Below are 27722 nucleotides of genomic sequence, written 5' to 3'. Positions count from 1 at the left end.
GGGAGCAAGGGGCGGGGAATAGATGGGCGCGCGCACGCGCGCGCCGTCCCGAGAAGTGCCCGGGAGCGACTTAGACTGTTAAAGAGGCAGTGCCCTGGAGACTGTAGGGCCCACCAGTCGGGCACGGGAAGCTAGGTTGCGGGGGCAGAAGGACGAGCTGGACACTGGAATTCAAAAGGGTTATTGGCGCCTGAGGAGCCTCAAAGGTGGGGGCGGACCTTGTAGAGGAACCCAGGCCCCGGACCCGCGCACGTTGCCGTCGTCCGAGGCGCGTTCACGGGGCGGAGTCGCTGGTCCTGCCCCGCCCAAGAGGAGGCTCAGTGCAGGCCCCGCCTTCAGGCGCGCCCCGCCTTCAGGCGCGCGGTGCCGGTCGGCTCCTCCCTCGATCCAGTCACCTCCTCGCTTCACTTCCCCGCCGGGCCTAGCGTTCTAGAATTCGCGGCGCGGCTCCCTCAGGTCCTGTGGCCAAGTGCGGGCAGCGGCGGCACAGCCATCCCGGCGCTCTGTCCCTGCCTGGCCCTCAAGTTGGGTAGGGCAGGCGCGGCCGCCGCCGCAGGCCCAAGCCACCCCTCCGGACCCAGCCTGACCCCCATAGGGTCCAGACTGTCCCTCAGGCCACCTTCCCTCTTCAGACTCCTAGCTTTGTCCTCAGGCTTGGCTGCTCCCCAAGGCCTGGCTACGCGCCCAGTCTTCCTGTCAAGGGTCCTCTTACCCCGCTCAGGAGAAGGCACACACTCAGGCCTGGCCCTTCCCTCCAGACAAGATTACCTCCCCCCACCCCCACAACCCTTAGCCCAGACTGAACCCTCATCTGCCTTGTCAGACACACTTTGCCCTCCAAACCCTTGACTACCTTCTGGGGTCAACTGTTGAGTACTTGGTCTAGCTTCCTTATGCTCCATTCTTTCTCTTAGATTTTGGTCTCCCATTTAGACCCAACTACAGGAGATCTGAATGTCCTTCAGCAGCCAACTGCCCCTGAGTTCAGCTTAGCCCCTCTACCCCAGGACATCCCATTATAGACCCCTCCTGCCTTTTCAGCACAACCTCTGCCCTAAGTACTCCTCTCTCTCTTTTTTTTTTAACCTCACCTGTTTGCCCAGCTCCTCCTTAGTTGCCCTTGGGAAAAGTTACCAATTGGCCTTTTCTGTTATTTATGCTTCCTACAGGCACTCTCCCAACTAGCATTCTTAACTGCTTTTCCTGCCCACCCCAACTGGCTCTCAGTATATTTGGCTGCTCCTAATTCTGGCTCTGTGCAACGGACTTTGCTCACCTTCTTTACCTATAGACACTCCCACTAGCCCCTTCCTTCCCTGTCACCAATCTGCCACTCTGTCCACACATAACTTTCATTAACCCCACATACCTGATTTTATTTTACCAACCCTCAATTCTCTAACCACCCCCAGCCACTAATTCTATACCACAACCCACAAATACCTGTCCTATCTAGTTTCCACCTGTCATCTTTTTTCATTTCATCATCTCATATTGCCAAGTAAGTCACTTAACTGACATTTGTAAATTTCATTTCCTCTATACATTTGGCTTCAGGAACTTTATTTTCCCCTTTATCTTTTACCACATTCACATTTCCTGGGCTCTCCATCTTTAACCTGTATATTCTTCAGCTAATAGAAATATGCCGCCCTGGCCAGTGTGGCTCAGTGGATTGAGCAATGGCCTCCAAACTGAAAGGTTGCCAGTTTAATCCCCAGTCAGGGCACGTGTCTGGGTTGCGGGCAGGTCCCCAGTTGGGGGTGTGCAACAAATCCATGTTTCTCCCCCTCTCTTTCTCCCTCCCTTCTCCTCTCTCCAAAAAAAAATAAATAATAAAGCTTTTAATTAAAGAAAAATGTCCAGCACTAGAAATACCTTTTAAGCTCTTGCCTTTTTTAGGGCCCATATATACTCCTTCCAGTCTCTAGATATGTTACTGGTCTCATCCCTACAGCCATTACATGAATGAATGATTCAGTTTTCATTATCCTCCCAGCACCAATGAAGAGACTGAGTCCAACCACCCAGCCCAGTCAAGTCAAGCAGGTGTGCGAAGACGGAGACAACCTTATCCCCTTTGCCAAGTGAGTCATCCCCACCTAGTGGGGAGAATGGGGATGGGATGGAGGGAAGATTGCATGCTTGGGTTCTTTCCTAAAAACAGTTGGAAGTAAGGAACAAGAACTCAATGCCTGGGCTGAGGGGATTGATGACTCATTAATTTAGTCAACAAATAGTTTTTGAACTATACATTGTTCTAGGCACTGTATTAGGCACCAGAGTTCAGCAATTAGAAAGACAGGGTCCTGCTCAAAGACCTTACATCCTAGAAGGAGGACACAGAATATGGAAATAAATATAATTTCAACTAGTGATAGGTACCATGAAAAAAAAAACAGGAGTGTAATATAATGGGAAAATAGACTGTCATGGAGACGTAAGTTTAGATAAGGTGATTGTGGAAGACTTCTGGGGAGGTGAATTTGAATTGAGATCTGAAAAAGGAGAAGGGGCCAATCTGATAAGAACCATGGGGGAGAAGAAGGAATAGTAGTTTTTTAAAAAACCCAAGAAAGAAACAAGCTTGGTATCTTCTAAAACCAGGAAGCAGTCCAGTATAACTGAAACTTAGGGGTCAAGGGAAATATGGAGAGTAAAGTCAGACAGTTAGACAGAGGACCTAATAGGCCATTGAAAAAGTTTGGATTTTATTCTAAGGACAGAATAAATCTTGGATTTTATTCTGTCTAAGGACAGTGGAAATCAATGGAAGTTTTTAAGCAAGGGAATGACATTAGCAGACTTTTTTTTCCTCCAACTTTTTTATTATGGAAAATTTCAAACAAATACAGAAATAGAGAAAGTAGTAATCATGAACCCACTGTACCCTTTTCAGTCAGCTTCAATAATTGTCATTATATGGATAATTTTTTCATCTGTACACCTATCCAGCCTCCTACTACTCAGCTTTTTTAGAAGCAAATCTCAAACTGTAATGCAATTCACATGATCATTTTAGAAAAAGTACTGACACTGCTTTGTGAAGAATAGTTTGAAGGGGATTTAGATGGAAGCAGGGAGAGAAGGAGGAGGCCATTGTAATAGTCCAGGCAGGGGAAGATGAGCTGGAATATGGGGGTGGGAGTGGAAATGATGAGTAGTCAAATTCAGGTATATTTTTAGGTGTGGAACTGTCAGGACTTGCTGATAGACTGGATATGGGAGGTGAGGGAAAATGAGGCATACCAGGTTTTTGGCTCTAGCAACTGGGCATTTGGGGTGCCTTTCAGTGAGATAGGGAAGGGTAGAGAGGAGATATTGAGTGGGCAGTTAGACCTGCAAGTCAGAGTCCGGGAGAGGAGCCAGGGCTGTGAATATAGATTTGGGAGTCATCAGCACATTGGTGGTATTTCAAGTTATGGAGTGAAAAATAAAGTCATGGACCTGGCTGAGATCTCTTAAGGAGAGATGGAGATGGAGAAGATAAAGGGCTGAGGCCTAAGTCCTGGGACACTCCTAGAGAGCAGGAGAGCCATCATCATTCAGTTTGTGGGCTTTGGAAGTGATGAGCCCTGTTCTCAAACAGCTCTGCACATCCCTCAGTGTGTACAAGGATATTAGTCTTTCTGAGATAGGGGAAACAAAACAGGAGTAAAGAGGTTCTCCTCTCCTGGATCCTTGCATTAACCAAAAGGAACCTTTTGTGTGTCATCACCTGAGTAGCTGGGGCCTTCCTCTTTAACAGCCCTGCTTGCTAAATATGATGTTTTCTGGTTGTGGGGTGTAGAAACTTGAGATTCAGTGAGGTCAGAGGCTCAAACAGTTGCTAATCTCCACCCTCATCCCAGGTCCAATATCCTTTCAAATCAGAGGCTTTACCACTTTCCTCAGCTAAAATGGATTGAAGACATGGCCTGAAAGAGCCTGGGCAGCTGTATGGCCTCATGGAAAGACAGGGCCTCTGGATCTCTGGGTCACCCAGAGATGCTGTGAGGAAACAGCCAGACCCTAGCCTACCTTCTTCTCACCCCAGGTATTCCAGGGTGGTCAGCCGACCTCCACCCGCCAGCTTACCTTCCCAGAGCCTCAAGCTGATGACCCAGCGTTACAGAGACATCTTCTGGGACAGCCTTAGTCAAAGGCCCAGGTGGGTAGAAATGGAGAAAATGGGGACTAACTGGAGGTGGGAGGGTGAAGCTATACAATTTTAAACAACCACAAGGCTTTAGAACAATATGCACTACTCTGAGGATAACTGCCCCACTGGCTGATGGGCATTGTAGCTCCTAATGCTTCATAGACAGGAGGTTGGGAGAGGTCATTAGAGAAACAACATGGATGGGGTGCCCTCTCTGCACTTAACTGCCTTTTTGTGCTTTACAGCCCCACCTGGATGGAAGAACAGTACATCCCACCCCTGCTGGTATGACAGTCTTTCTGCCCTTCAACCTTCTCAGTTAAAATTGTACCTACTGCCATTCTATCCCCAGCTCTCCTTATTACCCCTTCCATCTACTGTCCCCCAACAAGAGCACTGAACAGGGCCTCCTTTCTATGAACCAATCAGTGTGTTTTCCAGATCGCAGCTGTTTTTGTGATCCAGGCTTCCCAAAACCCCTGACTCCCTGTTTCAATCCAAGCTCCCTTGAGAATCCCAGTGCCATCTACCTCTTTTTCCCCATTCCCTGGCACAGAGAGCTACTGGTTGTTCCCAGCCTGGCATGTACCCCCTTGAGGGCCTCCCACCTCTGGAGATGCTTTGCAGAAGAAAGAGGAGGCAGCCATATTTGACAGGAATGCAGCAGGGATCTGGGGGCATCCCAGCCCGAGTAAGGGCTGTCACTTACCACCTAGAGGATCTAAAGAGGCGACAGAGAATCATCAATGAGTAAGGAGAGACATCTGGACTCTGGGAGCCAAGCAAAGGTTGGAGGCAGAACGATTTGAACTAAGGAAGGGGTGGAGAGTTTTGAAGGAATTGGAGGGAGGTTGGAAATAAATCATGGACTTGGTGGGTGTTGGAGCAGAACTTCCATAATGGGGAAGGAAGGAGCTGAGGGATGGAGGTGAGCCACAGGAGCTGGAAGAAGTGGAAACTGGATCACTGAAGACAGGAAAGCACTCCACAGAACTGGAGGATAGTGGGGAGCTAGAGGTCACCTCTAAGTCCTTGAACTAAACATAGTTCAGTCTGAGGGGAGCAGAAAGTTGGGAGTGGAGAGTTGGAAGTCAAATGACAATGCCCCTGGGTCCCAGCAGGAAGTATTTTAGGGCAGAAAGGTGAAGAATGGAGGGACAGGAAGCCTGGCCTACAGGCACCTCTTTCCTAAGCCTAAAATCTCCACAGACTAAAGAAGGCCCAGTGGGGCAGCTCTGGGGCTGCATCTGAGCCCCTGCTGTCTGGCGAAGTGGGCTGTAGATTCCCCAGCACCACTAAACACCCTGATCTGGAGGAGGAGAGGGCAACCTATCCACAGGAAGAGGACCACTTTCTCCCTCCTGGCAGGGCCCAGGTATGGCTAGAGAGGAATTTGGTGGTGTGATGGAGGGTAATGGAATGCCTGGTTGTGTTGTGACCATTCAAGGCTGGGCAAATTCATGGTATTCGTGCAGGTGGAAGAATATTCACAGCCCTTGGGATGTCTGGCATGCCTTTATTCACAGGTGGGTGAGCCATGCACGCTGCAAGTCTCCCTGCATGTCACATGTCACGGCCGTTGCTCCTCGACATGTCTCCCATCATGGCACCCAGCAGGGAGTCCCTACCTACTTAAATAACAGAGGTGAACAAAGCCAGCCAGATGCCAGAAATTATATAACATAGCAATTCTGCACATGTGAGCCCACTTCATGTTATGGGAACAGTTTATCGGGCCCAGTCTCAAGGCTATGAGAACACTGGTTATCAGGCCTCTCCAAGGCTATGGGAACACAGCTTCCCTTAGGTACCCAGACACCTGGGTGAGGAAGCCAGACTGCCTCCACTTACCTTACACTGATCTTGCATGGAGAGACAGTGGAAGCCAAGAGCCAAGTTGAATTGCTGGATTTGAGGGGAACAATAAAGTAGTGGGGAATCAGAGGTTCGAACCGTAGGCCCTGAATCAGAGGGAGGAATCAGGGGGGTATCTGGGTTTGGGCATTAGGAAATCTGGAGAGAGACATACTTTTTTTATTCTTTCTTTTTTCAATTTCTTTCATCTTTACAGCTGCTTTGGTCCCCCTGGAATCCCCTGGTTCAGGAAGGATCTTGTTTCTCCAGGCAGTTGAGCTCTCTACCCCAGTACAGCACTGTCACAGCCAGTAGGAACCCCCTTTACTGTCCCTGGGGAATGGAGTTGCAGCCTGAGGAGTAAGAAGAAACTGTCCGTGGTCATCCAACATGCTTGCGCTGCCTCAAAGACCCAAGCCTCCGTCTCGCCGCTGGACTTCACCCCCTAAGGAAGGCGTCAGGGCACTTCCTCTTCCTTAGCCTCCCCCAGCTTCCTCTCCCATCTTCTGCATTAGGCACTAACAGGCCTCCCATCTCAACCCACCCCTCTCAAGGAGCTCCCAGGTCCTGTTGCCGTCCAGGCCTGGCTCCCTGGCAGTGTTCTTTTCTCTGTTCAATCATTAAAAATCAAACAAGTTGAGCCCAGAGTTATCTTTCTCTCTGGAAGCAGTGATGGGAGAGGCTAATGGGGAGGACCGGCTACAGTGAAGTCGGGCTAGGTCCCCAAAATTCGAGGAGTCCTGTCCACCAGTCCAGCGATCCTCGCCCAGTACGGGATGGCCACCGGCGCCCCACTCTGCCGGCTCGAGGATCATGCCAGTTGGCCACGCTTCCGCACCTGGGACCCCGGAACCCAGCCCCTCTATACTGCTGCCCACGCCCCCGGGATTTGCTGGCAGCTGGTCCCTCCACCAGTGCCCCACCCGGACTCTCCCCTTGTGCAGCACCCAGGTTCCGTTCCCGACCCCCTTCCCCTTAATTGGGAGGCCCCGCCCCGTGCGCAGTGACGTCGGACGCCGCTGTCAGCCGGCGCTGGGGGGGGTTCGGTGTGGGGTAGAATGGCCGCTGCTGCCGTCACCTGCGGGACCCCGGGAGGTAAGAGCCAGAACCTTTTGCCCGCCTCTCCGCCTCCGCGCCAGGGGGCGCAACTCTACCGACCCAGGCGTGGTGCTCAGCGCGGGAGACCACTGCTCCTCCTCCGGTTCGCCCACACGGCCCGCTTCCGTCCTCCTCCCCCGCGCCAGGGGGCGCCGCTCCGTGTAGGGCCCCACCGCGGACCTGCTGTAATGGGACTGCCTGGGGGACCCCGTGCCCCCGCTGCCCGTCGCCCCTCGCCCGCGCGCGCACTCTCCTCCACAATTTCTCCAGAACATCCCTCTCTGCGGGCGGGAGGCAAGAGCCTGCCACCTCCGATCTTCTCCCAGGACCACCGCCCCACCTTGGGGCAGCGCCCGGGTCGGTTCCGCACCCTTGCAGGCGGCCTAGCCCAGACTGCGCACCTGCGCCGGGTGGCGGAGCCCATACACCAACCCACGCAGCCGAGCTTGCAGGGGCCTCCCCGCCCCCCCCCACCCCCGTCATCCTCGGACACCTGGCGAAGCCCGCGCTGAGAGCCTCCTCCAGCTTCCATCTGTTCCCCCAGGAGGGTGGGGGTTCGGGCTGGAGCCAGAGTGGTAGATGGTGTAGGGTAGGCCTGGAGGCCATGGGAGAAGGAGGCGTTTGGGAAGGGTGGGGAGAAAGGTGGGTAAGGGGTCGAGAGGGCTGTCAGCCTCTGCGTTGTCCTGAGGGTGGGAAGCTGGATCCTGGGTGTCTAGCCTCGATTGTACTAGGCCTTGACCAGCCTGTACCAGAGAGAGAGGGGTCAGGATCGGTTATCAGATCTCTCTTTCCTCTTGGAAAAATCAAATAGAGAAGGGACTCAGGGTGTGTCTTCTAAGGCCTAGCTCTACACTCGGACTTAGATCTCCTGCCCAACCCCCAACGCCCAGCATCCAGCCTCTCCTTTGCCAAACTAGTCTCCGAGGACCGGATGCCCTGAGTCCCAGTCCCCAGGACCTGACGCCCCTGAAGCCCCAGCCTCCTCAAGGGCCCACGCTGTAGGACGCCAGCCCTGCCAGCCTCACCCCTCCCCCACCTCGCTCTTCCTGATTACACTGATCTGTCCTGTCTCCTCACTCACGTTCGTTCGTGGCACCATGTCTAAGCTCTCCCTCTCCCCCATTCCTTGGCTCTACTCTCACGTCAGAGCTGATCCCATTCCTCTTCCTCATCTTTTCCAGATATCACTACCCAGTTCTGTACTCCCTCTCCCACCTCATCCTCCTCATCCTGGCTAAGTGTGGGGGTTTCTGCCATGACCTGTTCTCTCTTTTCCCAGCACAGACTCCCCCTCCTCCCGGCCCCTCAGGCCCGGGGTGACCTTGCCTCTGGAACCCTCACCATGAGTACCAAGGACACCACCGAGGTTGCTGGTGAGTTCACAATCCAGGTTCCCATTTTGGGCACAACCTTTCTTTCTCCCTGCCCCGTGGTGACTGTAATTCTTGGATTCCCTGCTCTCCTTGTCATTCGAATTTCCCCCAGTGCTCTGGTTCAGCCCTTTGCCCCTGGGCTAGCATGCTAAGCCCTTCCTTCTAATTTCCTCTAGAGAACAGCCACCACCTGAAGATCTTTCTCCCCAAGAAGCTGTTGGAGTGTCTTCCTCGCTGTCCGCTGCTGCCTCCAGAGCGGCTACGGTGGAATACAAATGAGGTTTACTAGGGAGCATGGGGGATTAGGGCCTAGCAAGGTCTGGTGAGCTAGAGGAGGATGAGTTGTGGGGTGGTCTTCAGGTGTCTGTCCAGACTCCCAAGTGCAGAGTATTGTTCTGGGTTCTGTGGGGATCACAGGAGAGGTATAAAGACCTGCATCTTGTAGGAGCTCACTTATTGACCGATTCACCTGAGTAAAAATAATGGTTACCACCTTTACCGTATTTCTTACAAACTGGGCACTGTGCTAAGCACTTGACCTGTATTATATCATTTCATTCTCTAACAATGCTATAGAGCAAGCATTTTTATCCCCGGGGTATAGATGGGTTTATCTAACTCACTCCAGAGCTCCTGCTTTTAAACACCACTGACTCGGGCTCCTTCTGGAGGGCACAGTCCTATGTTACGCACCTTCGGTACTCCCCACACCCAGTGCTTTGTGTGTACTTGGTGAATGATCATTATTTATTTGATTAGAAGACAGCTGTCAGTGAAAAGGTATGTGTGTGGTATTATTGTAAATACAGGAAGGGCTGGGGAGGCATCAGGGCTCCTGGAGATCTGGGAAGGGATTTAGTCCGTAGGATGGCTAGGATTTCCAGACTCAAAGAGGTGTGTACACGGCACTTGGGGCTTGTAGGGCACATTGAGGAGGTGACTGCTCAGAGCAAGTTCAGGGAAAAATCGATGGACTGGTCTGGCAGGAATGGTAGCTGCAATATGTATAAATAGTGTGAATGATGGTTTGATCCCTGGTCAGGGAGGACCTCGGAGTCAGGCTCAGGAATCTGGAATTTCCAGCAGTGTCACACCATTGAAGTTTTCTGAGTCAGGAAGTGGCACAAAAATGGAATTTGGAGAGAGTAAAATAATATGCAGTATGAACAAAGAACGATGAAGAGTTTGGACCTGACCCCAAGATAAAAGCCCCAGTTGGAAGGGAGGAAAGAAGAGGTTAGACTCTTGTCAGCTGGGTTTCTTAGGAGGACAGTGGGCCTTGCTGGGTCCAGATACCTGGCAGCGTCCTCCACTAGCTGCCAGAACTCAGCAGAGACTGAGACTGAGGAGGTGACCAAGAGGCCAGGCTGACAGGATATGAAGGGGATACCTACCTGCGTACGTACCTCTTCTCCTACAGGAGATTGCATCCTACTTGATCACCTTTGAGAAGCATGATGAGTGGCTATCCTGTGCTCCAAAGACAAGGTGAGAAAGTCTGTGAAGGTGGGGAGTGGCAGGGGCCCTGGGTCCTGTTCACAGAACTCAAGGCCAGAGCTTCCCTCTTCAGGCCTCAGAATGGCTCCATTATCCTCTACAACCGCAAGAAGGTGAAATACCGGAAAGATGGTTACCTCTGGAAGAAGCGGAAGGATGGGAAGACCACCCGAGAGGACCACATGAAGCTGAAGGTCCAGGGCATGGAGGTAAGCGAGGCATCCAACTCATCTGCCCTGGCCTGTCCTTCTCCATCCTTAGCTGGGTTCCACTCCTGCCAGGGCTTGGTGCCATTGTTCCCCTCACCACCCTCCCTTCTCACTCACTCTGTATCAGCTGGCTGATAGCTTAGCCCACCCTCCACATCCCATTTCCCTCCATGTCCCAACTCTCCAGGCCTTAGGCCATGCCTCCTCTGGAGGACATCGGTGCCCAGTCCCCTCACCTCTCTTGCATTTCCCTCAGGGGTCCAAGTACTGAACCTCTAAGTGTAGGTTTCTTTTCCCCAGATCATTGTCCCTCATGTCAGATGTGCTCTTGTCCTGCCCTCCGTTTTCTAGATAGGCCCATATCTCACATGTGGTCCCCATTGTAAGGCCCTGGTCCCACTGTTCCCTGGTCCTGCCCCTCATCTATGACTTGGGGTGCTAGGATTTTCAAGGTATGGGGAGTAGGTGGGGGTGGGTAAGGATTGAAGAGGAACTGGTGGAAAGATTGAGATTCCTGCAAAGGGACTGAACAGAGGAAGAGTTGGGGAGCAGACTAGCCCTCCCCCCACCCCAGCCTGTCTCCTGGCAGTGTCTCTATGGCTGCTACGTTCACTCTTCCATCGTCCCCACATTCCATCGGCGCTGCTACTGGCTGCTCCAGGTAAGGATGGAAGAGCTCAGGGGGCCACACTCTTCGTGGCTCTTTGAGGGAGATGGGGTCTGAAATGATGCAGTGGAAAGATGACTAGGTTCTGAATGGGAAAAGGAGCCTGGGGAGATGGGGGGTGGGGATAGAGAGAGCCAGAAATTGGGGAGGAGTTGGGGGATGCCCAGGAAGAAAGTGAAGACTAGGAAGCTGAGCCCCCTGGATCTCAGGACCCCATGGTGCTCTGTGTGTGTACCCTTGTGCCCTCAGAACCCTGACATCGTCCTTGTGCACTACCTGAACGTCCCTGCCCTGGAAGATTGTGGAAAGGGCTGCAGCCCCATCTTTTGTTCCATCAGCAGTGACCGTCGAGAGTGGCTGAAGTGGTCCCGGGAGGAGCTGTTGGGACAGCTGAAACCCATGTGTAAGGCAGCAGGGCTAGGAGAGTGCTCCAAGGGGAGAGTGGACACAGGGGCCTCCCAAAGGCACCAGGAGCCTATGGGGTGACCATTTCCCTTCAAGCCAAGAGGGTGCTTTCCTGAGGGGGTGCTAGGCTTCCTGGTGAGTTCTTAGGTGTTGGAGTATGGAGAAGGGACAGCTGTGAACTACGAATGCAAGCAGTTTTGAAGCTGCTGGCCTCTTTGCACCTGGCCGGAAGTCTTGGAACATCTCAGGTGCTTGGAGGAGCCATCAGGGTGCTCTGAGGACATTTGTGGGGCTCCCATAGCACTTCCCTCCAACTCTCCTCTAGTTCACGGCATCAAGTGGAGCTGTGGGAACGGGACAGAGGAGTTCTCTGTAGAGCAGCTGGTGCAGCAGATCCTGGACACTCACCCGACCAAGCCTGCACCCCGAACCCATGCCTGTCTTTGCAGTGGGGGCCTTGGTTAGTAACCCCCCTAATCTTGGTGCTCTTTCCTGTCTAGTCACACTGCACTTACTCAAGCCAGGGGGATATCTGTCTTGCTGGGATTTGCATGCTGATTTGCATGTCCCAGAAAGCTGGGCCAGCTGAACAGAAGCCTTCCCATCTGGGTGCACACTGGCCCCAGCTCCTTTTACTTGAGTCTTGGCAGCCCAGGCTCTTTATCTTCCTCCTACCCTTAGCAACTCCTTCCACCCCAGCACTACCACTTAGACCCAGCCTTAGTATTGCTACCCACTTGGTTCTGTCCTTTTGTCTTTTTTATATACCTTTACCTTTTTTTCTCAGCTCTTTCTCTAAGCCCTCAGTCCTCCCCTGCCATGCTCCTCCAGTCCTGTTTAATTTGGGGGAGGATAGGTATTATTGGCGCCCCCCAGTGGCTATAATCAGGATTACACCTCGTATTCACTAGATAGCAGTGCCCCAGGAAATACAAGGCTTCCAGTAAGGGAAGGCTGGACACAGATGTGTCATATCCCTTCTCTCCTCCCCACCTCTTTCTATTCCAGGTTCCGGAAGCCTTACCCACAAATGCAGCAGCACAAAACACCGCATCATCTCTCCTAAAGTGGAGCCCCGAACTTTAACCCTGACCTCTATCCCCCATCCCCATCCCCCTGAGCCCCCTCCACTGATAGCCCCACTTCCCCCAGAGCTCCCCAAAGCACACACCTCCCCATCTTCTTCCTCCTCCTCTTCCTCCTCTTCCTCAGGCTTTGCAGAACCCCTAGAGATCAGACCTAGCCCTCCTACCTCTCGAGGGAGTTCATCAAGAGGAGGCACCGCAATCCTCCTTCTGACAGGCCTGGAACAGCGTACTGGGGGCTTGACACCCACCAGGCACTTGGCTCCTCAGGCTGACCCTCACCCTTCCATGAGCTTGGCTGTGGTTGTAGGCTCTGAGCCGTCTGTTCCACCAGCTCCTCCCAGCCCTGCCTTTGACCCTGACCGTTTTCTCAACAGCCCCCAGAGGGGCCAGACATACGGAGGTGGGCAGGGGGTAAGCCCAGACTTCCCAGAGGCAGAGGCCGCCCATACCCCCTGTCCTGCCCTAGAGCCTGCTGCTGCCCTGGAGCCCCAGGCGGCTGCTCGGGGTTCCCCTCCACAGTCAGTAGCCAGGGGGAAAAGAGGGAACTGCTTCTTCATTCAGGATGATGACAGTGGGGAGGAGCTCAAGGCCCAGGGGCCTGCCCCACCTGTACCTTCACCCCCTCCTTCACCCCCACCTTCACCTGCCCCTTTGGAGCCATCGGGCAGGGTAGGAAGAGGGGAGGCCTTGTTTGGAGGAGCTGGTGGGACCAGTGAGCTGGAGCCCTTCAGTCTTTCATCATTCCCAGACCTTATGGGAGAACTCATCAGTGACGAAGCTCCGAGCATCCCTGCCCCAACCCCCCAGCTCTCTCCTGCTCTCAGCACCATCACAGACTTCTCCCCAGAGTGGTCCTACCCAGAGGTGAGTCTCCTCGCCCCTCTGTTCCTCTTGCCCCTTGGTTGTGGCCTAGTTACCATGGCTGCTTAGTTCTCCTCCCAACCTCTATTTTTCCAGAGCATACCTCCTTTCCTGTTTCCATAGTCCTTCCAAATCACCCTTCCCCCTTCCTTCCTCTTCCACATAGTTGTTTGAGTCCCCCAAGTGCTCAGGGGACTTAATTCCCTTGGTGACTTTCACGGGAAGGGAATGGGGCAACTCTACGCAGAAGAAAAAACACAGCTGGGATATGATTGCAGACTTTGGGACGCTAAAAGACTGTCTTCATCATTAGAGAAGTTCTGCTTTATGCTGCCCTAGAGAGGGAAAGGAGGAACTACAGTTGGGGCCCTAAGAAAAGGACTTCCTCCTGATGACAGCTATCTGCAGATGAGTTCACAGCCTTGGGTGAGGCTAGCAGATTTAGATGCAGGGCAGGGATGCTGGGGAGGAGGGACCGAATAGCTGACCTTACCTGAGAGGGTCCTGTCCAATCCCTGTACCACCGCACTCCAGTACAGGACCTGCCGCATAGTTGCTACTCTCTCAGGGTCTGGATGAATGAATGAATGAATACCAAACAGAGCTCTGGTCACATGGCCCTCTAACTTCTGTCTGTAGGGTGGGGTCAAGGTGCTCATCACAGGTCCTTGGACGGAGGCCTCTGAGCATTACTCCTGTGTCTTTGATCACATCGCAGTGCCAGCGTCACTTGTCCAGCCTGGTGTCTTACGCTGCTACTGTCCCGGTATGGGGATTGGGAACAGTGGGGGAAGGGACTAACGTGGGCATTTAGGAAGCACTGGGAACAAAGTTGTTGAGTTGTTTCTGAGAGCACAAAGACCTCATCCAGTCTTGAGGCTGAGTCCCACAGTCCCCTAGCAGGCAGATGAGCCTGGGCTTAGTGTCAGAAAGTCCATGTTCTGGTCCAAGAAATCTACCCCTTACTTGACTAGTGACCTTAGATATGTCTGCTCCTTTCTTAAGTCCTGGGCCTCCACTCCTGTAAGGTCAGGCATTCAACCCAAGTGGTCTCTAATGTCCATTCAGGCCTCTGGCTTCAAGTCAGAGTCCTTGACTCTTGGGAGAATGAGAAGGGAGAGATGTTGTTCCTCTCTAGCCAGTCTTGGGACTGAAGGACATTGGTTCTAGACCTGTGCTGTCTAATATGGTGTTAGCCACATGTGCCTGTTGAAATTAAAATTAGACTTAAAATTCAGGTCCTCAGTCACACCAACCACACTTTGATTGCTCAGTAGTTACTGCAGCTAGTGCTACCCTATTGAAGAGTGCAGGCAAACATTTCCACCCATCAATGAGGAAAGCCTTATTGGACAGCACTGGTCTAGATGTCATTGCCAAGTCTTGTCTCTGCCCCTTTGCCACCAGCCTTGTCCCTTACCCTGCACTCAATAGTCGGCCGTGCTGTGGGACCCCCAAGGATCACCAGGGTGATAGGCTGGCAGCTTTGTTGTCAGTGAGTGTGCTCTCCCCCAGCTCAGCAGCACTGTTCAGTGGTGCATGGATGGAAAGGGATGAGACGAGAAGCTGGCATTTGGGAAGAAGAGTCCTCACCCACTAGCCTGGGGACCAGGGCCTAGTGGTTTCATTCTCAAGGCTATAGATATTGAGACCCTCGAACATAGCTCTCACTAGACACCATTGGTGAGCAGCTAACTCTCCTTTTTCCCATCTTAGTAACAAGGTCATGACCTCTGTTGCTGGGAAACCACAGGGTTTATCTCCCATCAAGTTGTTTATAAGTATAGGTGTCTCTGGACCCTCAGCTTTCAGGCCTTGGTACTGAATAACAAACATCCTTAACTTCAGGGTCTAGAGTCCAAGGGGTCTCTGGCCCACAGCAGATGTTAAGTTCTCGAATGAATGGAACTCCTTCCCAGCTCGTGCCAAGGCCATCAAAGCCAGGGCCCTTTTGGCCCACAGGGAAGTTGGGAAGCTCAATATGAAATGACCCTCTCTGGCCCTAACACGGGGCCAGAGAAGGAGCTGGGGAAAGAGCTCTTCTCACTGATCCTGCCCTCCCCAGCCCATGAAGTAGGGCTGGTGTCTTTGCAGGTGGCCGGGCGTGAGGGGCCCCTTTCTGCTTCTGTGCTCTTTGAGTATCGAGCCCGCCGATTCCTGTCACTGCCTAGTACTCAGCTTGACTGGTTGTCACTCGATGGTAAGTACCTAGCCCTCCAACCCCAAGTGTTGGGCCCCACAACCTCTAAGCATGACAGGCTCCTGGACCCCTTAGCACTCAGGTGGCCACCACCTAGCCCACCTTTACCAGCCTTCCCTCACTCCTGCTTCACTGGTCATTTCTAAATGCAGCAGCAAACTTCTCCTACCTTCTCTTCCCTGTAAATCTTGGAACCATCTTTGTCCCAGCTCTTCCCTGTCCTCTCCATTACAAAGGATGGGATTTAGGCAAGCAAGGCCAAGAGGGAGAGTAGGGACAGAGTCTAGAGCAATACATATGGAATGTGCATGAGTATGTATGTATTGTACATGCATATACATATATATACACACATGTATTTCAATTGTCTTACTATTTTCCCCTCTATAAAGATAGGGACTCATTATAGGAAATTTATAAATTACAGAAAAACACAAACTACAAAGTAGAAAATGAAAACTGCCTACAGGACTATTCAGTAAATATCTACTACTGTAATATCATGGTGTACTTTCTCATACAAACATACAGCCTTATTCAGACACACAGAGATGCATGCACACGTGTGTGTGTGTGTGTGTGTGTATTTATTTAAGTGTAGAACTGTGTCTGTTCTTTTTACTGGTTATCCCTCCTGTGGCTTTGAGAATTGCTTCTCTCTGCTCCTGCTTCTTTCTCAAGGTTTGCGCTTCTCTTTCTTCTCCTCTGGGTGTCTCTGTTGTTGCCTCTTAGTTTCTCAGTTCTGCAGCCACCCCGTTGAGTGTGTCTCCCTCCATCCCTGCTTCTTTCCATGGCTCATAGCTCAGCTAGCCCTTGGCCTGCCTCGCCCTCAGAGCCTCCTGCCCCTTCACAAAGCGGGTGGGTTGCCCTGCAGCTGACCTTGCAGTCCTGCCAGGTCTCCCAGGCCTGTTCTGTCTGTCCTGCTGTGACTGCTTTTCACCTTACTTGTCCCTGCCTAATCTGTGTCATACAGTCTCTCCTGTGGGTTGCCTCCCTCACTCTTCTTTCATTCCTCCTTGGACCAGGGTCTTACCTTGTCCCTCTTCTCTTCCTAATTGCTTGTTTGGTACAGTTCCCAGCTTTCCTTTATCCTGTCCTCTCTTCACCTTGTTTACCCTCTCAGCTCTTTCTCCTCTCTGTCATACCTGAGTTTCTGCCCATCATTCCCCACCTTCCTCCCCACCATCACTTCTGGACTTTCGTCCCCTTCTGCCTAGCATCTCAGAAACATCCTTGACCTCCACCCTGTTTCTCTGTACTTGTTTTTCCATGCTCTGATCCCCTCCCACCTCGCCTCCTTGTCCTTGTGTGATCTCAAGAGGGGACAGATATAGCTTGGGATGTGTGTGTGTGCATGTGTATTTGTGCATGGGGTGGGGAGAGGAGGAGGAATGGACATGGCTATCCATCTCTGTCATGTTCCCTCCCCACCATCCTCTTTGTGGACAGCTGTGGGGGGCCAGGAGGATGGGGCGGTGCTTTTCAAATCAGTCCCTGAGCTCTTTTGAGCAGCAGTTAACAGAGAGCAGGGACCCTGGAGTCCTTCAGTCCTAGCATGGGGGACAAAGGTAGTGTCTGGGGCAATTAGAACTGACAGAACAGTTCACTTAGGAGGAGGCTGGGGGAATGCATGTGTGTGTGTGATCTGGGGCAGTTTGGGGCTGGATGCTATGTGGGGTTTCCTAGTGTCTGTCCTGAAGGACACAATTGTGGTTCTGGATTCTGGTCCTAGGTTGGTGAATAGTGTTAAGAGCCCTAGCTTAAGGATTGAGTCCCGGTGGGCTGTATTTCAAAGGTGGGTGGGTAAAGGGGGTATTGTTTGTGGGAAGAGGAAATAATATGATTCTGTGACTTCACCTCTGAGGTCTCAGGATAGATCCAGTTCTGGTGTCCCAGGCATCACCCAGATCCTGCCCTCTAAGGCTCCCATCCCCATTCCCCCTCAGACAACCAGTTCCGGATGTCCATATTAGAGCGACTAGAGCAGATGGAGAAGCGGATGGCAGAGATCGCAGCAGCTGGGCAAGCACCCTGCCAGGGTCCTAATGTGCCTCCAATTCAGGTACTTCCATGAGGGAGGTCTACAGTGAACAGGGGTGGGGGTCTTCCTAAATAAAATGGCTCTAGTGTGTGATTTCTCACTCTCCTGTCCCCAACCTCCTCAGCCAGCCCTCCTCCCTAATCCCTGATGTCACCCTGCTCCCACCCCCGCCCTGTGGCAAGAGTGGCTATTCTGGGCACCCTCTTGGCGTGACAGGCTTCAGACTATTTCTGGTCTGAAGAAGGGTGGAGGTGAAGGAGAGGGTGGGGGAGGGGGCCAGGAGGGTTGGGGCTCAGTGCTCTGTGGGTTCTGAGTCTCTGAAGGAAGAAGACTGGGAAAGAACTCTGCGTTCTGAAGAGGAGAAGCTATCTGGGGATATATGGCACTGATCTGAGCCACATGAAGGCATAACATGGGCTAGGGTGTGTGAGGTCTGGCTGCCAGGGGTCTGGAGAAAGTTGGCTGTGGGAGTGGGGGTCACCCAGGAACTTGAACTGGGAGAAATGATGGGCCATGAGAGGTCTGGGTGGGGGGAACCTGGAGTGAGAGGTGTGGGAGGGGGCAGAATTAGAAGCTGAGATGACAAGTACAGGATGGCCAAGGCCATCCGAAGCTGGAGGACCAGATGCTCAGCTCTCTGCATCAGGGTGTGTGTACTGCAGGATGAAGGCCAGGGGCCGGGGTTCGAGGCACGGGTGGTGGTCTTGGTAGAGAGCATGATCCCACGCTCCACCTGGAGGGGTCCTGAACGTCTGGCCCACGGAAGCCCCTTCCGGGGCATGAGCCTCCTGCACCTGGCTGCTGCCCAGGGCTACGCCCGCCTCATCGAGACCCTGAGCCAGTGGCGGTGAGCAGGGGCAGCAGGGAGGGGGCTGGGCAGCCACTGGGACAGAAGTACTAGGGGACTGAGGGGGACTAGAGCCCTTCCAAGAGGGAGTTGGGGTCATTGGGAAGGAAGAGGGGCTGGAAGATTTGTAGTGGGGGGAACTGTAGTATCCTGAGTTACAACACTGACTCTTGGCCTCCTTACATTTATTCACCTCTGACTGCCTCATCCCACTGACTGTAGTGCTTCTAGACAGTTTGTTTCCCTGTCCCTTCAGTTCCGATGCTCCCACTTTTTCCCTGACTTGGCTTTAATGTTCCTTTCCCAAACCCCCCAGAAGTGTGGAGACCGGAAGCTTGGACTTAGAGCAAGAGGTTGACCCGCTCAACGTGGATCATTTCTCTTGCACCCCTCTGGTGAGGATGCTGGATTCCTGAGTGAATGTGGGCCAACGGGAAATGGGTGCTTCAAAGGGAGTGGGGAGGGCAAGGGACTGAAGATGTAGCCACCCGGAGAAAGGGCCTCAGGCCTCACCTCCTCCTCTGTCCCCCTATTCCTCCTGTCCTTTCCCTGCCCCTCTCCTTAGATGTGGGCTTGTGCCCTAGGGCACCTGGAAGCTGCTGTGCTCCTTTTCCGTTGGAACCGACAGGCACTGAGCATTCCCGACTCACTGGGCCGTCTCCCCCTGTCTGTGGCTCATTCCCGGGGTCATGTGCGCCTTGCCCGCTGCCTAGAGGAGCTGCAGAGACAGGAAGCTTCAGCTGAACCCCCACTTGCCCAGTCACCCCCCTCCTCCAGCCCAGACACTGGTGAGGGTTGCCCCTAATCTTTTTAAGAGGGGGATGTGAGTGGAAGGATAGGCCAGGGGGGAAACTGAAGAGTGGGAGACAGGAAGTGTGAGAGGAGGAGGAGGGAACCCAAGAGGAGGCCGGGATGGGAAGATAATACTAGCAAGGACTGAGAGACTGAGAGCAGAGATGGGGCAGGTCGGTACTCAAGGGATGGCAGATGGCTCCTGCTGCCCTCACCCTCTTCTCTTACAGGTCTGAGCAGTGTCTCCTCACCCTCGGAGCTGTCGGATGGTACTTTCTCTGTCACTTCAGCCTATTCAAGTGCCCCAGATGGGAGTCCTCCCCCAGCTTCTCTGCCCGCCTCTGAGATTATTATGGAGATGGTCCCAGGCCAACTCTCCGCTGGTGCCCCGGAGGCCCCCCTGTTCCTCATGGACTATGAAGCCACCAACCCCAAAGGGCCCCCACCCTCACCACCTCCTCTCCCACCAGCTCCAGATGCTGGGGCTGCTCCAGAGGAAGTTTACAGCCCACCGGCTGTGGATGTAATCCCGGTACCACTTATGTTGATGGAATTATGAGGACTAGAAAGAGTGGGGTGCAGGGGTGGGGTGAGGCCAACTAGTCCATGAAATAGAGTCTTACATTAGTTTGGGAAGAAGGGGTCATTTACCCTCATTTTTGGACAAACAAGATAATCCTTTGTTCAGCTCCTATCAGAGCTTGACTCAAAAATCATGAGGCATCAGAGGTTAAGAATTCTGGGGAATATCTTCAATTAGAGCTGGACTGTAGGGGTTACCTGTTAATCCATGAAGAGACAAGCTTCTTAGGGAACCAGAGTGATAGAGAGAAGTTGGGAGGATTGTGGAAAAGAGAGGTTGGCAAGATGGAGGTATCTGGCAATGACCTTTGGTGAGGAGGAGACTTACACATGGTAAAAGCTAAAAAAAGTCTGGTTGAATAAGTAAATGAGAAAGTAAAAGTGTATCAGTAAGAGCCTGAGGACAGATCTGCTTTATGGAAGTGAACAGATTAATTGGGTAGCATTGTAAGTACAAAACACTTAAGAGACCTCCACAAGGTAGGCTGTTACATGTGGCAAGCAGGAAGTGCTGCAGGCTGCAGGGTTGAAGCCATAGGGTGTCATGTGGTCAGTAAGCTGAAGGCCAAGCCTGTGGGCAGGATGTGCTGGTCGGCGTGCATGGCCAGGACTGGGCGGGACAGTGGGCAGTCAGCCTGGAAAGCTAAATCCTTCATTTGCTCAGCTCTTGGACCTCCATTTGGAGTATGTCCTTCCTATCCTGTGTTCTCCACAATGTCTCAACACAGGTGGAAGCCCAATAAGTATAAATGAGTGAATCCGGAACAGTGGCCAATAAAGACAGGGTTAGAAAAGACAGCAATCCCTGAGGCATCATCCGGTGGTGAGAGGAAGAACAAGTTAGGAAGTGGACTGAGGCTACAGCTTGACGTCAGGGCAGGAACATCTGGCAGTTGGGACCCCTCAAGGCTCACCCAACTTCTCCATCCAGGTGGACATGATCTCACTGGCCAAGCAGATCATCGAAGCCACACCAGAGCGGATTAAACGAGAGGGCTTTGTGGGGCTGCCTGAGGCTGGAGCTCCAATGCGGGAGCGAACAGGGGCCCTCGGGCTCAGCGAGACCATGTCCTGGCTGGCCAGCTACCTGGAGAATGTGGACCATTTCCCCAGCTCTGCCCCTCCCAGGTGACCAGCTTAGGACAAAGCCTCCAGATTCTTCAAGGGAAAATGGGAAGGGAGAAGACAGCTTTCCCATAGCCAAAGTTCCATTCTGGCAGATGCTGGGGGCCTTTAAGGGTATTGGAACTGGCTGATGAGCTCTGAAATCACACTCTACAGGCTCTGTTGCTGGGGGTCTCCCTTTACAGCAACCCCTAGGCAGGAGTAAAGGACTTTACATACCCTATGACTTGCCTTCTCCCTACCCTACAGCGAACTGCCTTTGGAGCGCAGTCGCCTGGCTGTCCCTTCAGCACCTTCTTGGGCAGAGTTTCTCTCAGCATCTGCCAGTGGCAAGATGGAGAGTGATTTTGCCTTGCTCACATTATCGGATCATGAGCAGCGGGAACTGTATGAGGCAGCCCGAGTCATCCAGACGGCCTTCCGAAAGTACAAGGTCAGGAGGCTGGGATGTCTCAGGGCATGAATTACACAATCTTGAGTCAGGGGACACTGTGGGTTCCTAGGACTTTGGGAGGGAGAGCAGTCATCCAGAGAGGCCTCAGATGAGGTGAAGGGCCAGGGAACCTCTATTAGGTGGATGCTTAGGTGCTAAGACTTCCTTCTTTCCCCTTAGGGCCGGTGGCTGAAGGAGCAACAGGAGGTAGCAGCAGCTGTTATCCAGCGCTGTTACCGAAAGTACAAGCAGGTGAGACCCTTCTCTCTCCCACCAACCCACACCCACAACCACCCATTCCAGCCCAGAGCATCCAGAATGCTGCTGGAACCCTGACTCCCCTTCTCTCTCCACAAGCTGACCTGGATTGCACTTAAGGTATTAGGCATGAGATCTGGGTGTGAGGCTGTCTGTGATGATTCAAGCCTTTCCATGAGCATGTGGATTAGAGAAAGAGACCTGCATCAGCTGAACTTGGGATGACCCTCATGGGTTTGGGTTTCTGTCCCTCCATTTCAGTCTGTCTCTCCTCCTCACCCGTACAGTTTGCACTCTATAAGAAGATGACCCAGGCGGCCATCCTGATCCAGAGCAAGTTCCGAAGCTACTATGAGCAGAAGCGGTTTCAGCAGAGTCGCCGAGCAGCTGTGCTCATCCAGCAGCACTACCGCTCCTACCGCAGAAGGCCCACGGGCAGCCTGCCTGCCCGAAACAAGTACGGGTCCAGCCCTCCAGCCCTCTGTGCCTGCCCACCGCATCCATGACCATTGCCCATGAAACCCCAACACCCAGGTCATCATCCTGCCCCCTGCCCTTCCTTGCTAGGGTCCCTAAGGGGCTAAGGAAAAGGGACCCTTGAGTGTCTGTGAAGGCTCATGTTTTCTTTCTTTCTTTTTTTTTTTTTTTTAACCAGAGGCTCCTTTCTCACCAAGAAGCAGGACCAGGCAGCCCGGAAAATCATGAGATTCCTGCGGCGCTGCCGACACAGGTATCCATTCTTCTGCTGATTTTGCTCTGCCATCTCCATCACTCTACCTCCCCGGATCTGCTGGTCTCCTCTGACTTCTTCCGTGTCTCTGCAGGATGAGGGAACTGAAGCAGAACCAGGAGCTGGAAGGGCTTCCCCAACCTGGACTGGCCACCTGACCTCTCCCCACCCTGGAAGCCGTTTCTTGCAGACTTAAGGGAGAGGGCTCTCTGGGGGAGGAGGAGCCCCCTGTCGGCAGCTTTCTCCGTCACTTTGGAGTTCCCTAGGTCTCTTACCCACTGCCCCCTCCAAAGTGTTCAACTCCCTCCACCACTCTCCAGCTCCTCTTCTCTCCAGGTCACGTCCTCTCTCTTTTGGTCCCTGGCTTCACAAGACCCATACCCCACATACCTGCATATTCAGCTGTGACCTCCGGAGCCCTGCCTGCCCCTTCTCCACAGCTCCCTCCCTGCCTGCACCCGCCTCACCCCTTTCCTGACTTGCCTTATTTATTTGTTCCAGGCATCTCTGAATGTATCAGCCTGGCCACACCTCTGCCTTCGCTGCGCGCTCGCCCCTCGTGTTTCAGGGTTGAATGTGCCCCTACCCAACTCCGCATGTTTGCGTCTGTTTCCTCCCTTTCTGGCCCTATCTTCCCCCCTCCCCCACCACCCCCTCTCTGTGTCACTCTGACTCTTGGACACCAACCTTGGGGCCAAACGGGAGGGGGGGGGGCGCTGTATATAGGAACGCTTTGTGGAGTCCCGCCCCATGCCCCAATGGGAGGGGGCTTGTAAATATGTAACATACAGAGTATAATTAAGAAGAATCTATTTAAGACGTCGCGGGGAGGGCTGCACGGCCGCGTTTGTGGTTCCCGGGTACTCCCGGGTGCATCTGGGGCCTCCTGCGGCCCCACGAGCACTTTCTACTTGTGCATGGGCTTGATTTCTACAAATTGCCATTAAACATCGCTGCACCAGACAGCCTCCGACTTCTGTCTCCGGCGGGGCGGGGCGGGGCGGGACGGGGCGGGGGCGGCCCGGGCAGGGCCGGGGCTGGGCATCAGTTGGCAGAAGGCTGCCATGCGCACTGGAGTCAGATGGGCGCCGGGCGGACCCGTACGAAATTTTCGACCTCCGACGTGTTTCCGGCCTTAAAGGCATTTCGCCCTTCCCTTTAAGACGCACCGCCCCCTCTCTGTCACTCCCAAGATGGCGGACCTACTGGGCTCCATCCTGAGCTCCATGGAAAAGCCACCCAGCCTCGGTGACCAGGAGAGTCGGCGCAAGGCCCGAGGTGAGGATCCTAAATTAACATCTGCTTTTCTTCACCGAGTTCTCAGGATCGCACTCTTCCTTCTTTAGACGGTGCTGCCTCTTCAACCTTGAAAGACCCCTCACAGGCCCCTTCAGAGACCCCCCAGTCCCTACAAGGGCTGCCGGCCTACCCGCCTGCTGTTGGTAGCAGACGGTGATTGGCTACGCAAGCCTAGCGCCAGCTTCCTGCCTCTTTTCCTATTCTGGCCTCTCAGACCTTGTTTTCCATTCGCTGGTAGGTCCGCCTGTCCGCTGGTGGCGTGCTCTGATTGGTAGGCTGCTTCTGGCCCCACCCAACCCTTTGGCGTTCGTTGGCCCGCCTTTAGGTCGCAGGAGGGTGTGTTTGGCCATTCAGCCCCTCCTATCTGTCCGGAGTGTCCCACGACCCATTCCCATCCTGATTGGGCCCGGAACATGCCCATCCGCAATCCTTTTACCTCTATTAGCTATCTTAACTTAAAGGTCTACCTATTAAGAACTATCCTCCAGCCCACCCACCTCCAGCACCTCCAATTGGTTGCTGAGTTCTTTCGATGCCCTTATACCCCTCCTACTTGATTTAACCCAGTCATTTCTGCCTGTTTCCAATTCTTTCATGTGTAGCCTCACAATCCTAATTCCTCAGGTGGGTCGAGGTGTTGTTTGGAGAGATGAGAATGCCTCTGCCCGGGTCCAGTTGGCTATAGGCTCCCCGCCTGTGTTCTCGGAGTAACTTTCCTGCAGGCGGGCGCGCTCAGGAGTTCGGGTTGCTAGGGTAGGGCGCGGCCGGCCTGAAGGTGCAGGCTTCTCCTCAGTTGCTCTTGCTGTGACGGGTGAATGAGTCTGACAGAATGACTGCCTTGGGGAGGACCCCAGCCCCCAACCCTGCGGGCCTTAAGACCATGGACAGACCCCATCAGACACCCGCTCCTGGGTGCACCCGCCCGAGGGGAACCAGGGCAGGCTGGATACCTTAAAAGCCTCTCATTAAGTGCTACTTAATACCAAAATACCATTATTTACTGAACGGTTGCTACAGGCCAGGGGTACTCTCAGGAGCCCAGTCTGCAGCATTGATGAAATGGCGCTTTGATGAAATAATCACACAGCAGAAGTTGTTAAGTGCTGTGAAAGAAAAATAATTGTTAGGAGAGTGGCTACCTAGAAGTCCTTAACTTAGTCTGCAGTGAGCTGAAATCTGAAGAATAGATAATTCAGTTAAGAGACGGGGAGCAAGCAAAGTATAGCAGGCAGAGATGTGTATTTGAAAGCTCTGAAGAAGGAGGGCACATAATGGGAACTGGCAACCAGAATTGTTTCATGCTCACCATGACTGTCAAGGTGGGAATCACCAGTGGCGGTTAACAGATTAGCAAGCTGAAGTTCAGAGTTTAGTCACTTCTAAGTGGCAGAGTTTTAAACCCAGGTGTGAGTTTTAAAACCTACCTTCTTAACTATATTCTTGTGCCACCTCTTCAGATGCAGAGAGAAGACTCATGAACCAGTTAGCAAACACTTAGTGACCACGATGGGATACACCAATGGTCAGAGCCCTTCCTGTTAAAGAGATGAGAGCTCCTAAGATGTTGGGCTCTGGGGCCACAGAGAATAACTGGATAGGAGATGAAGAGGGTCCCTGCCTTTTAAGAGCTTATAGTCTGGTAGGAGAGACAAACATTAAATTACATTTGTTTTCAGCACATGCAATAATGGATGTCTGAATGTATGTGGGCCCCAGAGGAAGAAGTGAGTAACTCTGACTCATGGTGGATTTCAAAGTTTGCAAAAGGAGGAAAAGCATTTCAAGCAGAAGGAACAACATGTGCAAAAACATAGAATGATTAGAAAAATAGGAAGAGGTCAGTGCAGCTGAAGGTATTCAGATCCTGTGGAAGAAATGGGCCTTAAGGATATAAAGTATTTGAAATAGCAGAAGAGAGGAGTAGGGACATTAAGATGCAAGGGTGGGAAGTTCCTCTACAGCTTACTTTGAACACCTACACTCACAAAGGAGAAGGGTGTCAGATTAGCCCTTTCAGCTTCATCCTGTCTGTAGAAGTGAGAAGTAGTGGGGGCCAGGGGTTTACAAAATATAGGAAGTTAGATAATTTCCCCTTTTTTATGTAGACAATGAGATAAGCTCTTTAAGGCCAGGACTTAGTCCTTCACTCCCTAGGTATCATATAGTTGTTTGTATATTGTGGGTATTAAATAAGTGTTTGTTAATTGGTTTTCCCAGTGAGGTTGGGAAATGAGACTAAGCATGATTCTAATCTTTGTTACTCCCACTAAACTGAGCTCCGAAGGGCAAAGCTATGTTTTAATGATCTTGGTGCTCCGGGGCCTAGCACAGCTCCAGGTTTAAACATCGATAAATGCTTGGTGAATAAATAGTAACCCTACCTTCCCAGCCTGTGGACACCAGTGGACACCGGACCTCCTTTGAAGCCTTACAAACTCCCCACTCATGCTTCTGCCCCTGGCCTCATGCTGCCATTTCTCACCCCCAGAGCAGGCTGCCCGCCTGAAGAAACTACAGGAGCAAGAGAAACAGCAGAAAGTGGAGTTTCGTAAAAGGGTGAGAACAACTGGAGAGATCAAAGGCAGCCTCAGGAAAGACATCCAATAAGTTAGAATTAGAACTCAGTTTTGTTGTTTTTTTTGTGTTTGTTGTTGTTGTTTTGTTTTGCAAATGTCTCAAGAGAGATGAAGCTGGCAAGGCAATGGCATGGAGGCTGGGATAGGTGTGGGGAGGCGAAGGCCCGTTGGCCCAGCTGGGGAAAGGGATATTGGGCAGAGCCATCATCTCATATCTTCTTCCCATTTCCCTCTCCCAAGATGGAGAAAGAGGTGTCAGATTTCATCCAAGACAGTGGGCAGATCAAGAAAAAGTTTCAGCCGATGAACAAGATAGAGAGGAGCATATTGTGAGTGTCTGGGACTTGGGGAGGCAGGAAAAGGGTGGCTAGGGTGGCATGAAAGGCCCAGCAAGGAAATTCACAAGAGAAGCGTACAAGGCCTCCTTATGGCTCTACAAAGTCTTTCACCTCTGTCTCCTTTCCCAGACACGATGTGGTGGAAGTGGCTGGCCTGACATCCTTCTCCTTTGGGGAAGATGATGAATGTCGCTATGTTATGATCTTCAAAAAGGTGAAAGGCCTGAGTCCCCCACTCTCTCCTGTAACCCCTGGGGGAGAGAAGTGAGATGAAACATGTTTATGGAACCTTGACCCCATCATCCCTTCTTCCCCAGGAGTTTGCACCCTCAGATGAAGAGCTGGACTCCTATCGTCGTGGAGAGGAGTGGGACCCCCAGAAGGCTGAGGAGAAACGGAAGCTGAAAGTAAGTTATTCTTGGCAGTCCCTAGAGCCTTGCAGCCCACCACCTGGGAGGGTTTGGGGTCAGGCCCCTTAGCACAAGTGCCCACCTTTGCACCCCTAGGAGCTGGCCCAGCGGCAGGAGGAGGAGGAAGCTCAGCAGGGACCTGTGGTGGTGAGCCCCACCAGCGACTACAAGGACAAGTACAGCCATCTCATCGGCAAGGGGGCAGCCAAGGATGCTGCCCATATGCTACAGGCCAACAAGACCTATGGCTGTGGTGAGGCCACAGAAGGGGCTGTGCAGGACAGGGGAGAGGAGCACTAGATGGGCTGGGGAGGGAGGGATAAGGCACAGGGATCCCAGGTCCTCCCCACCTTCCCTCTGCCCCCAGTGCCCGTGGCCAACAAGAGGGACACACGCTCCATTGAAGAGGCCATGAATGAGATCCGAGCCAAGAAGCGTCTGCGGCAGAGTGGGGAAGAGTTGCCACCTACCTCCTAGGAACCCCAGCTCCCTGAGGGCAGGGCAAGGGGCAGAGAGGGACAAGGCTGCTGCTATTAGAACCCGTTCTGGAGCCCCACCTCTGAACCACCTACTAACAGCCATCACTTACTTAGGCTGGAGGAAGCAGGTGTTTGATTTGTTACTGTTAGAGCTTGGATATGTATGTGGTGTGTGTATGTGTGTGCGCAAGAGAGTGAATGCACAGGTGGGTATTTAATCTGTATTATTCTCTGTTCTCCTTTGAATTTTCTTCCCCATGGGGATGAGGTTACTTTACATTCAATAAACACTGTTTGACCCAATGTCCTGGTTTGTTTGAGCAGAGAAAGAGGTGGGTCTTGGAGAAGAGGAGAAGCGATGTCAGCTTGAGCAGTATAAAATTGTTGTCTGTGTAGGCCAAAGATAGCCAAATATTGGC

General features: G+C 52.7%; 3 protein-coding genes and 1 long non-coding RNA gene across 15 annotated transcripts; 3 read left to right on the top strand and 1 right to left on the bottom strand.

Annotated features, from left to right (window-relative positions):
- The first annotated feature begins 105 nt into the window (after positions 1 to 105).
- Positions 106 to 6807, top strand: INCA1 (inhibitor of CDK, cyclin A1 interacting protein 1). 3 transcript variants are annotated; one of them, XM_036033194.1, is made up of 7 exons: positions 106 to 206; positions 2000 to 2087; positions 4037 to 4150; positions 4387 to 4426; positions 4698 to 4891; positions 5351 to 5516; positions 6213 to 6807. In XM_036033194.1, the coding sequence occupies exons 2-7, from the start codon at positions 2005 to 2007 to the stop codon at positions 6357 to 6359; spliced, it is 744 nt and encodes a 247-aa protein (XP_035889087.1). In that variant the 5' UTR covers positions 106 to 206; positions 2000 to 2004; the 3' UTR covers positions 6360 to 6807. The 3 variants fall into 3 exon arrangements, with proteins under 3 accessions (XP_035889087.1, XP_035889086.1, XP_035889085.1); XM_036033193.1 differs by lacking the exon at positions 106 to 206 and having other exon boundaries at positions 1857 to 2087; positions 4719 to 4891; XM_036033192.1 differs by lacking the exon at positions 106 to 206 and having other exon boundaries at positions 1857 to 2087.
- Positions 5452 to 6910, bottom strand: LOC118502109. Its single transcript, XR_004904781.1, has 3 exons — positions 6744 to 6910; positions 5993 to 6348; positions 5452 to 5769 (listed from the first exon to the last, which is right to left on the bottom strand). It is a non-coding gene; the product is annotated as an uncharacterized LOC118502109 (long non-coding RNA).
- Positions 6911 to 6994: 84 nt separating this feature from the next.
- CAMTA2 (calmodulin binding transcription activator 2) lies at positions 6995 to 23163 on the top strand. Of its 10 annotated transcripts, none has more exons than XM_028534710.2 (23): positions 6995 to 7090; positions 8373 to 8466; positions 8643 to 8746; positions 9887 to 9954; positions 10037 to 10172; positions 10762 to 10833; positions 11089 to 11242; positions 11570 to 11704; positions 12253 to 13196; positions 13833 to 13959; positions 15259 to 15393; positions 17340 to 17455; positions 18097 to 18281; positions 18598 to 18676; positions 18847 to 19069; positions 19304 to 19605; positions 20587 to 20783; positions 21030 to 21213; positions 21394 to 21465; positions 21571 to 21591; positions 21759 to 21928; positions 22127 to 22201; positions 22296 to 23163. In XM_028534710.2, exons 2-23 carry the CDS (start codon positions 8436 to 8438, stop codon positions 22357 to 22359), a joined length of 3594 nt encoding a protein of 1197 aa, XP_028390511.1. In that variant the 5' UTR covers positions 6995 to 7090; positions 8373 to 8435; the 3' UTR covers positions 22360 to 23163. The 10 variants fall into 10 exon arrangements, with proteins under 10 accessions (XP_028390511.1, XP_028390509.1, XP_028390515.1 ...); XM_028534708.2 differs by having other exon boundaries at positions 10747 to 10833; XM_036033189.1 differs by having other exon boundaries at positions 7038 to 7090; positions 8378 to 8466; positions 10747 to 10833.
- Positions 23164 to 23276: 113 nt separating this feature from the next.
- SPAG7 (sperm associated antigen 7) lies at positions 23277 to 27606 on the top strand. The gene is made up of 7 exons (XM_028534563.2): positions 23277 to 23479; positions 25989 to 26056; positions 26317 to 26405; positions 26544 to 26628; positions 26732 to 26821; positions 26921 to 27077; positions 27192 to 27606. Exons 1-7 carry the CDS (start codon positions 23395 to 23397, stop codon positions 27299 to 27301), a joined length of 684 nt encoding a protein of 227 aa, XP_028390364.1. The 5' UTR covers positions 23277 to 23394; the 3' UTR covers positions 27302 to 27606.
- The last annotated feature ends 116 nt before the right edge of the window (positions 27607 to 27722 follow it).

The sequence above is a fragment of the Phyllostomus discolor genome, chromosome 8, assembly GCF_004126475.2.
Source record: "Phyllostomus discolor isolate MPI-MPIP mPhyDis1 chromosome 8, mPhyDis1.pri.v3, whole genome shotgun sequence".
Lineage (NCBI taxonomy): Eukaryota > Metazoa > Chordata > Mammalia > Chiroptera > Phyllostomidae > Phyllostomus > Phyllostomus discolor.
This window is presented reverse-complemented; position numbering and strand designations above follow the sequence as displayed.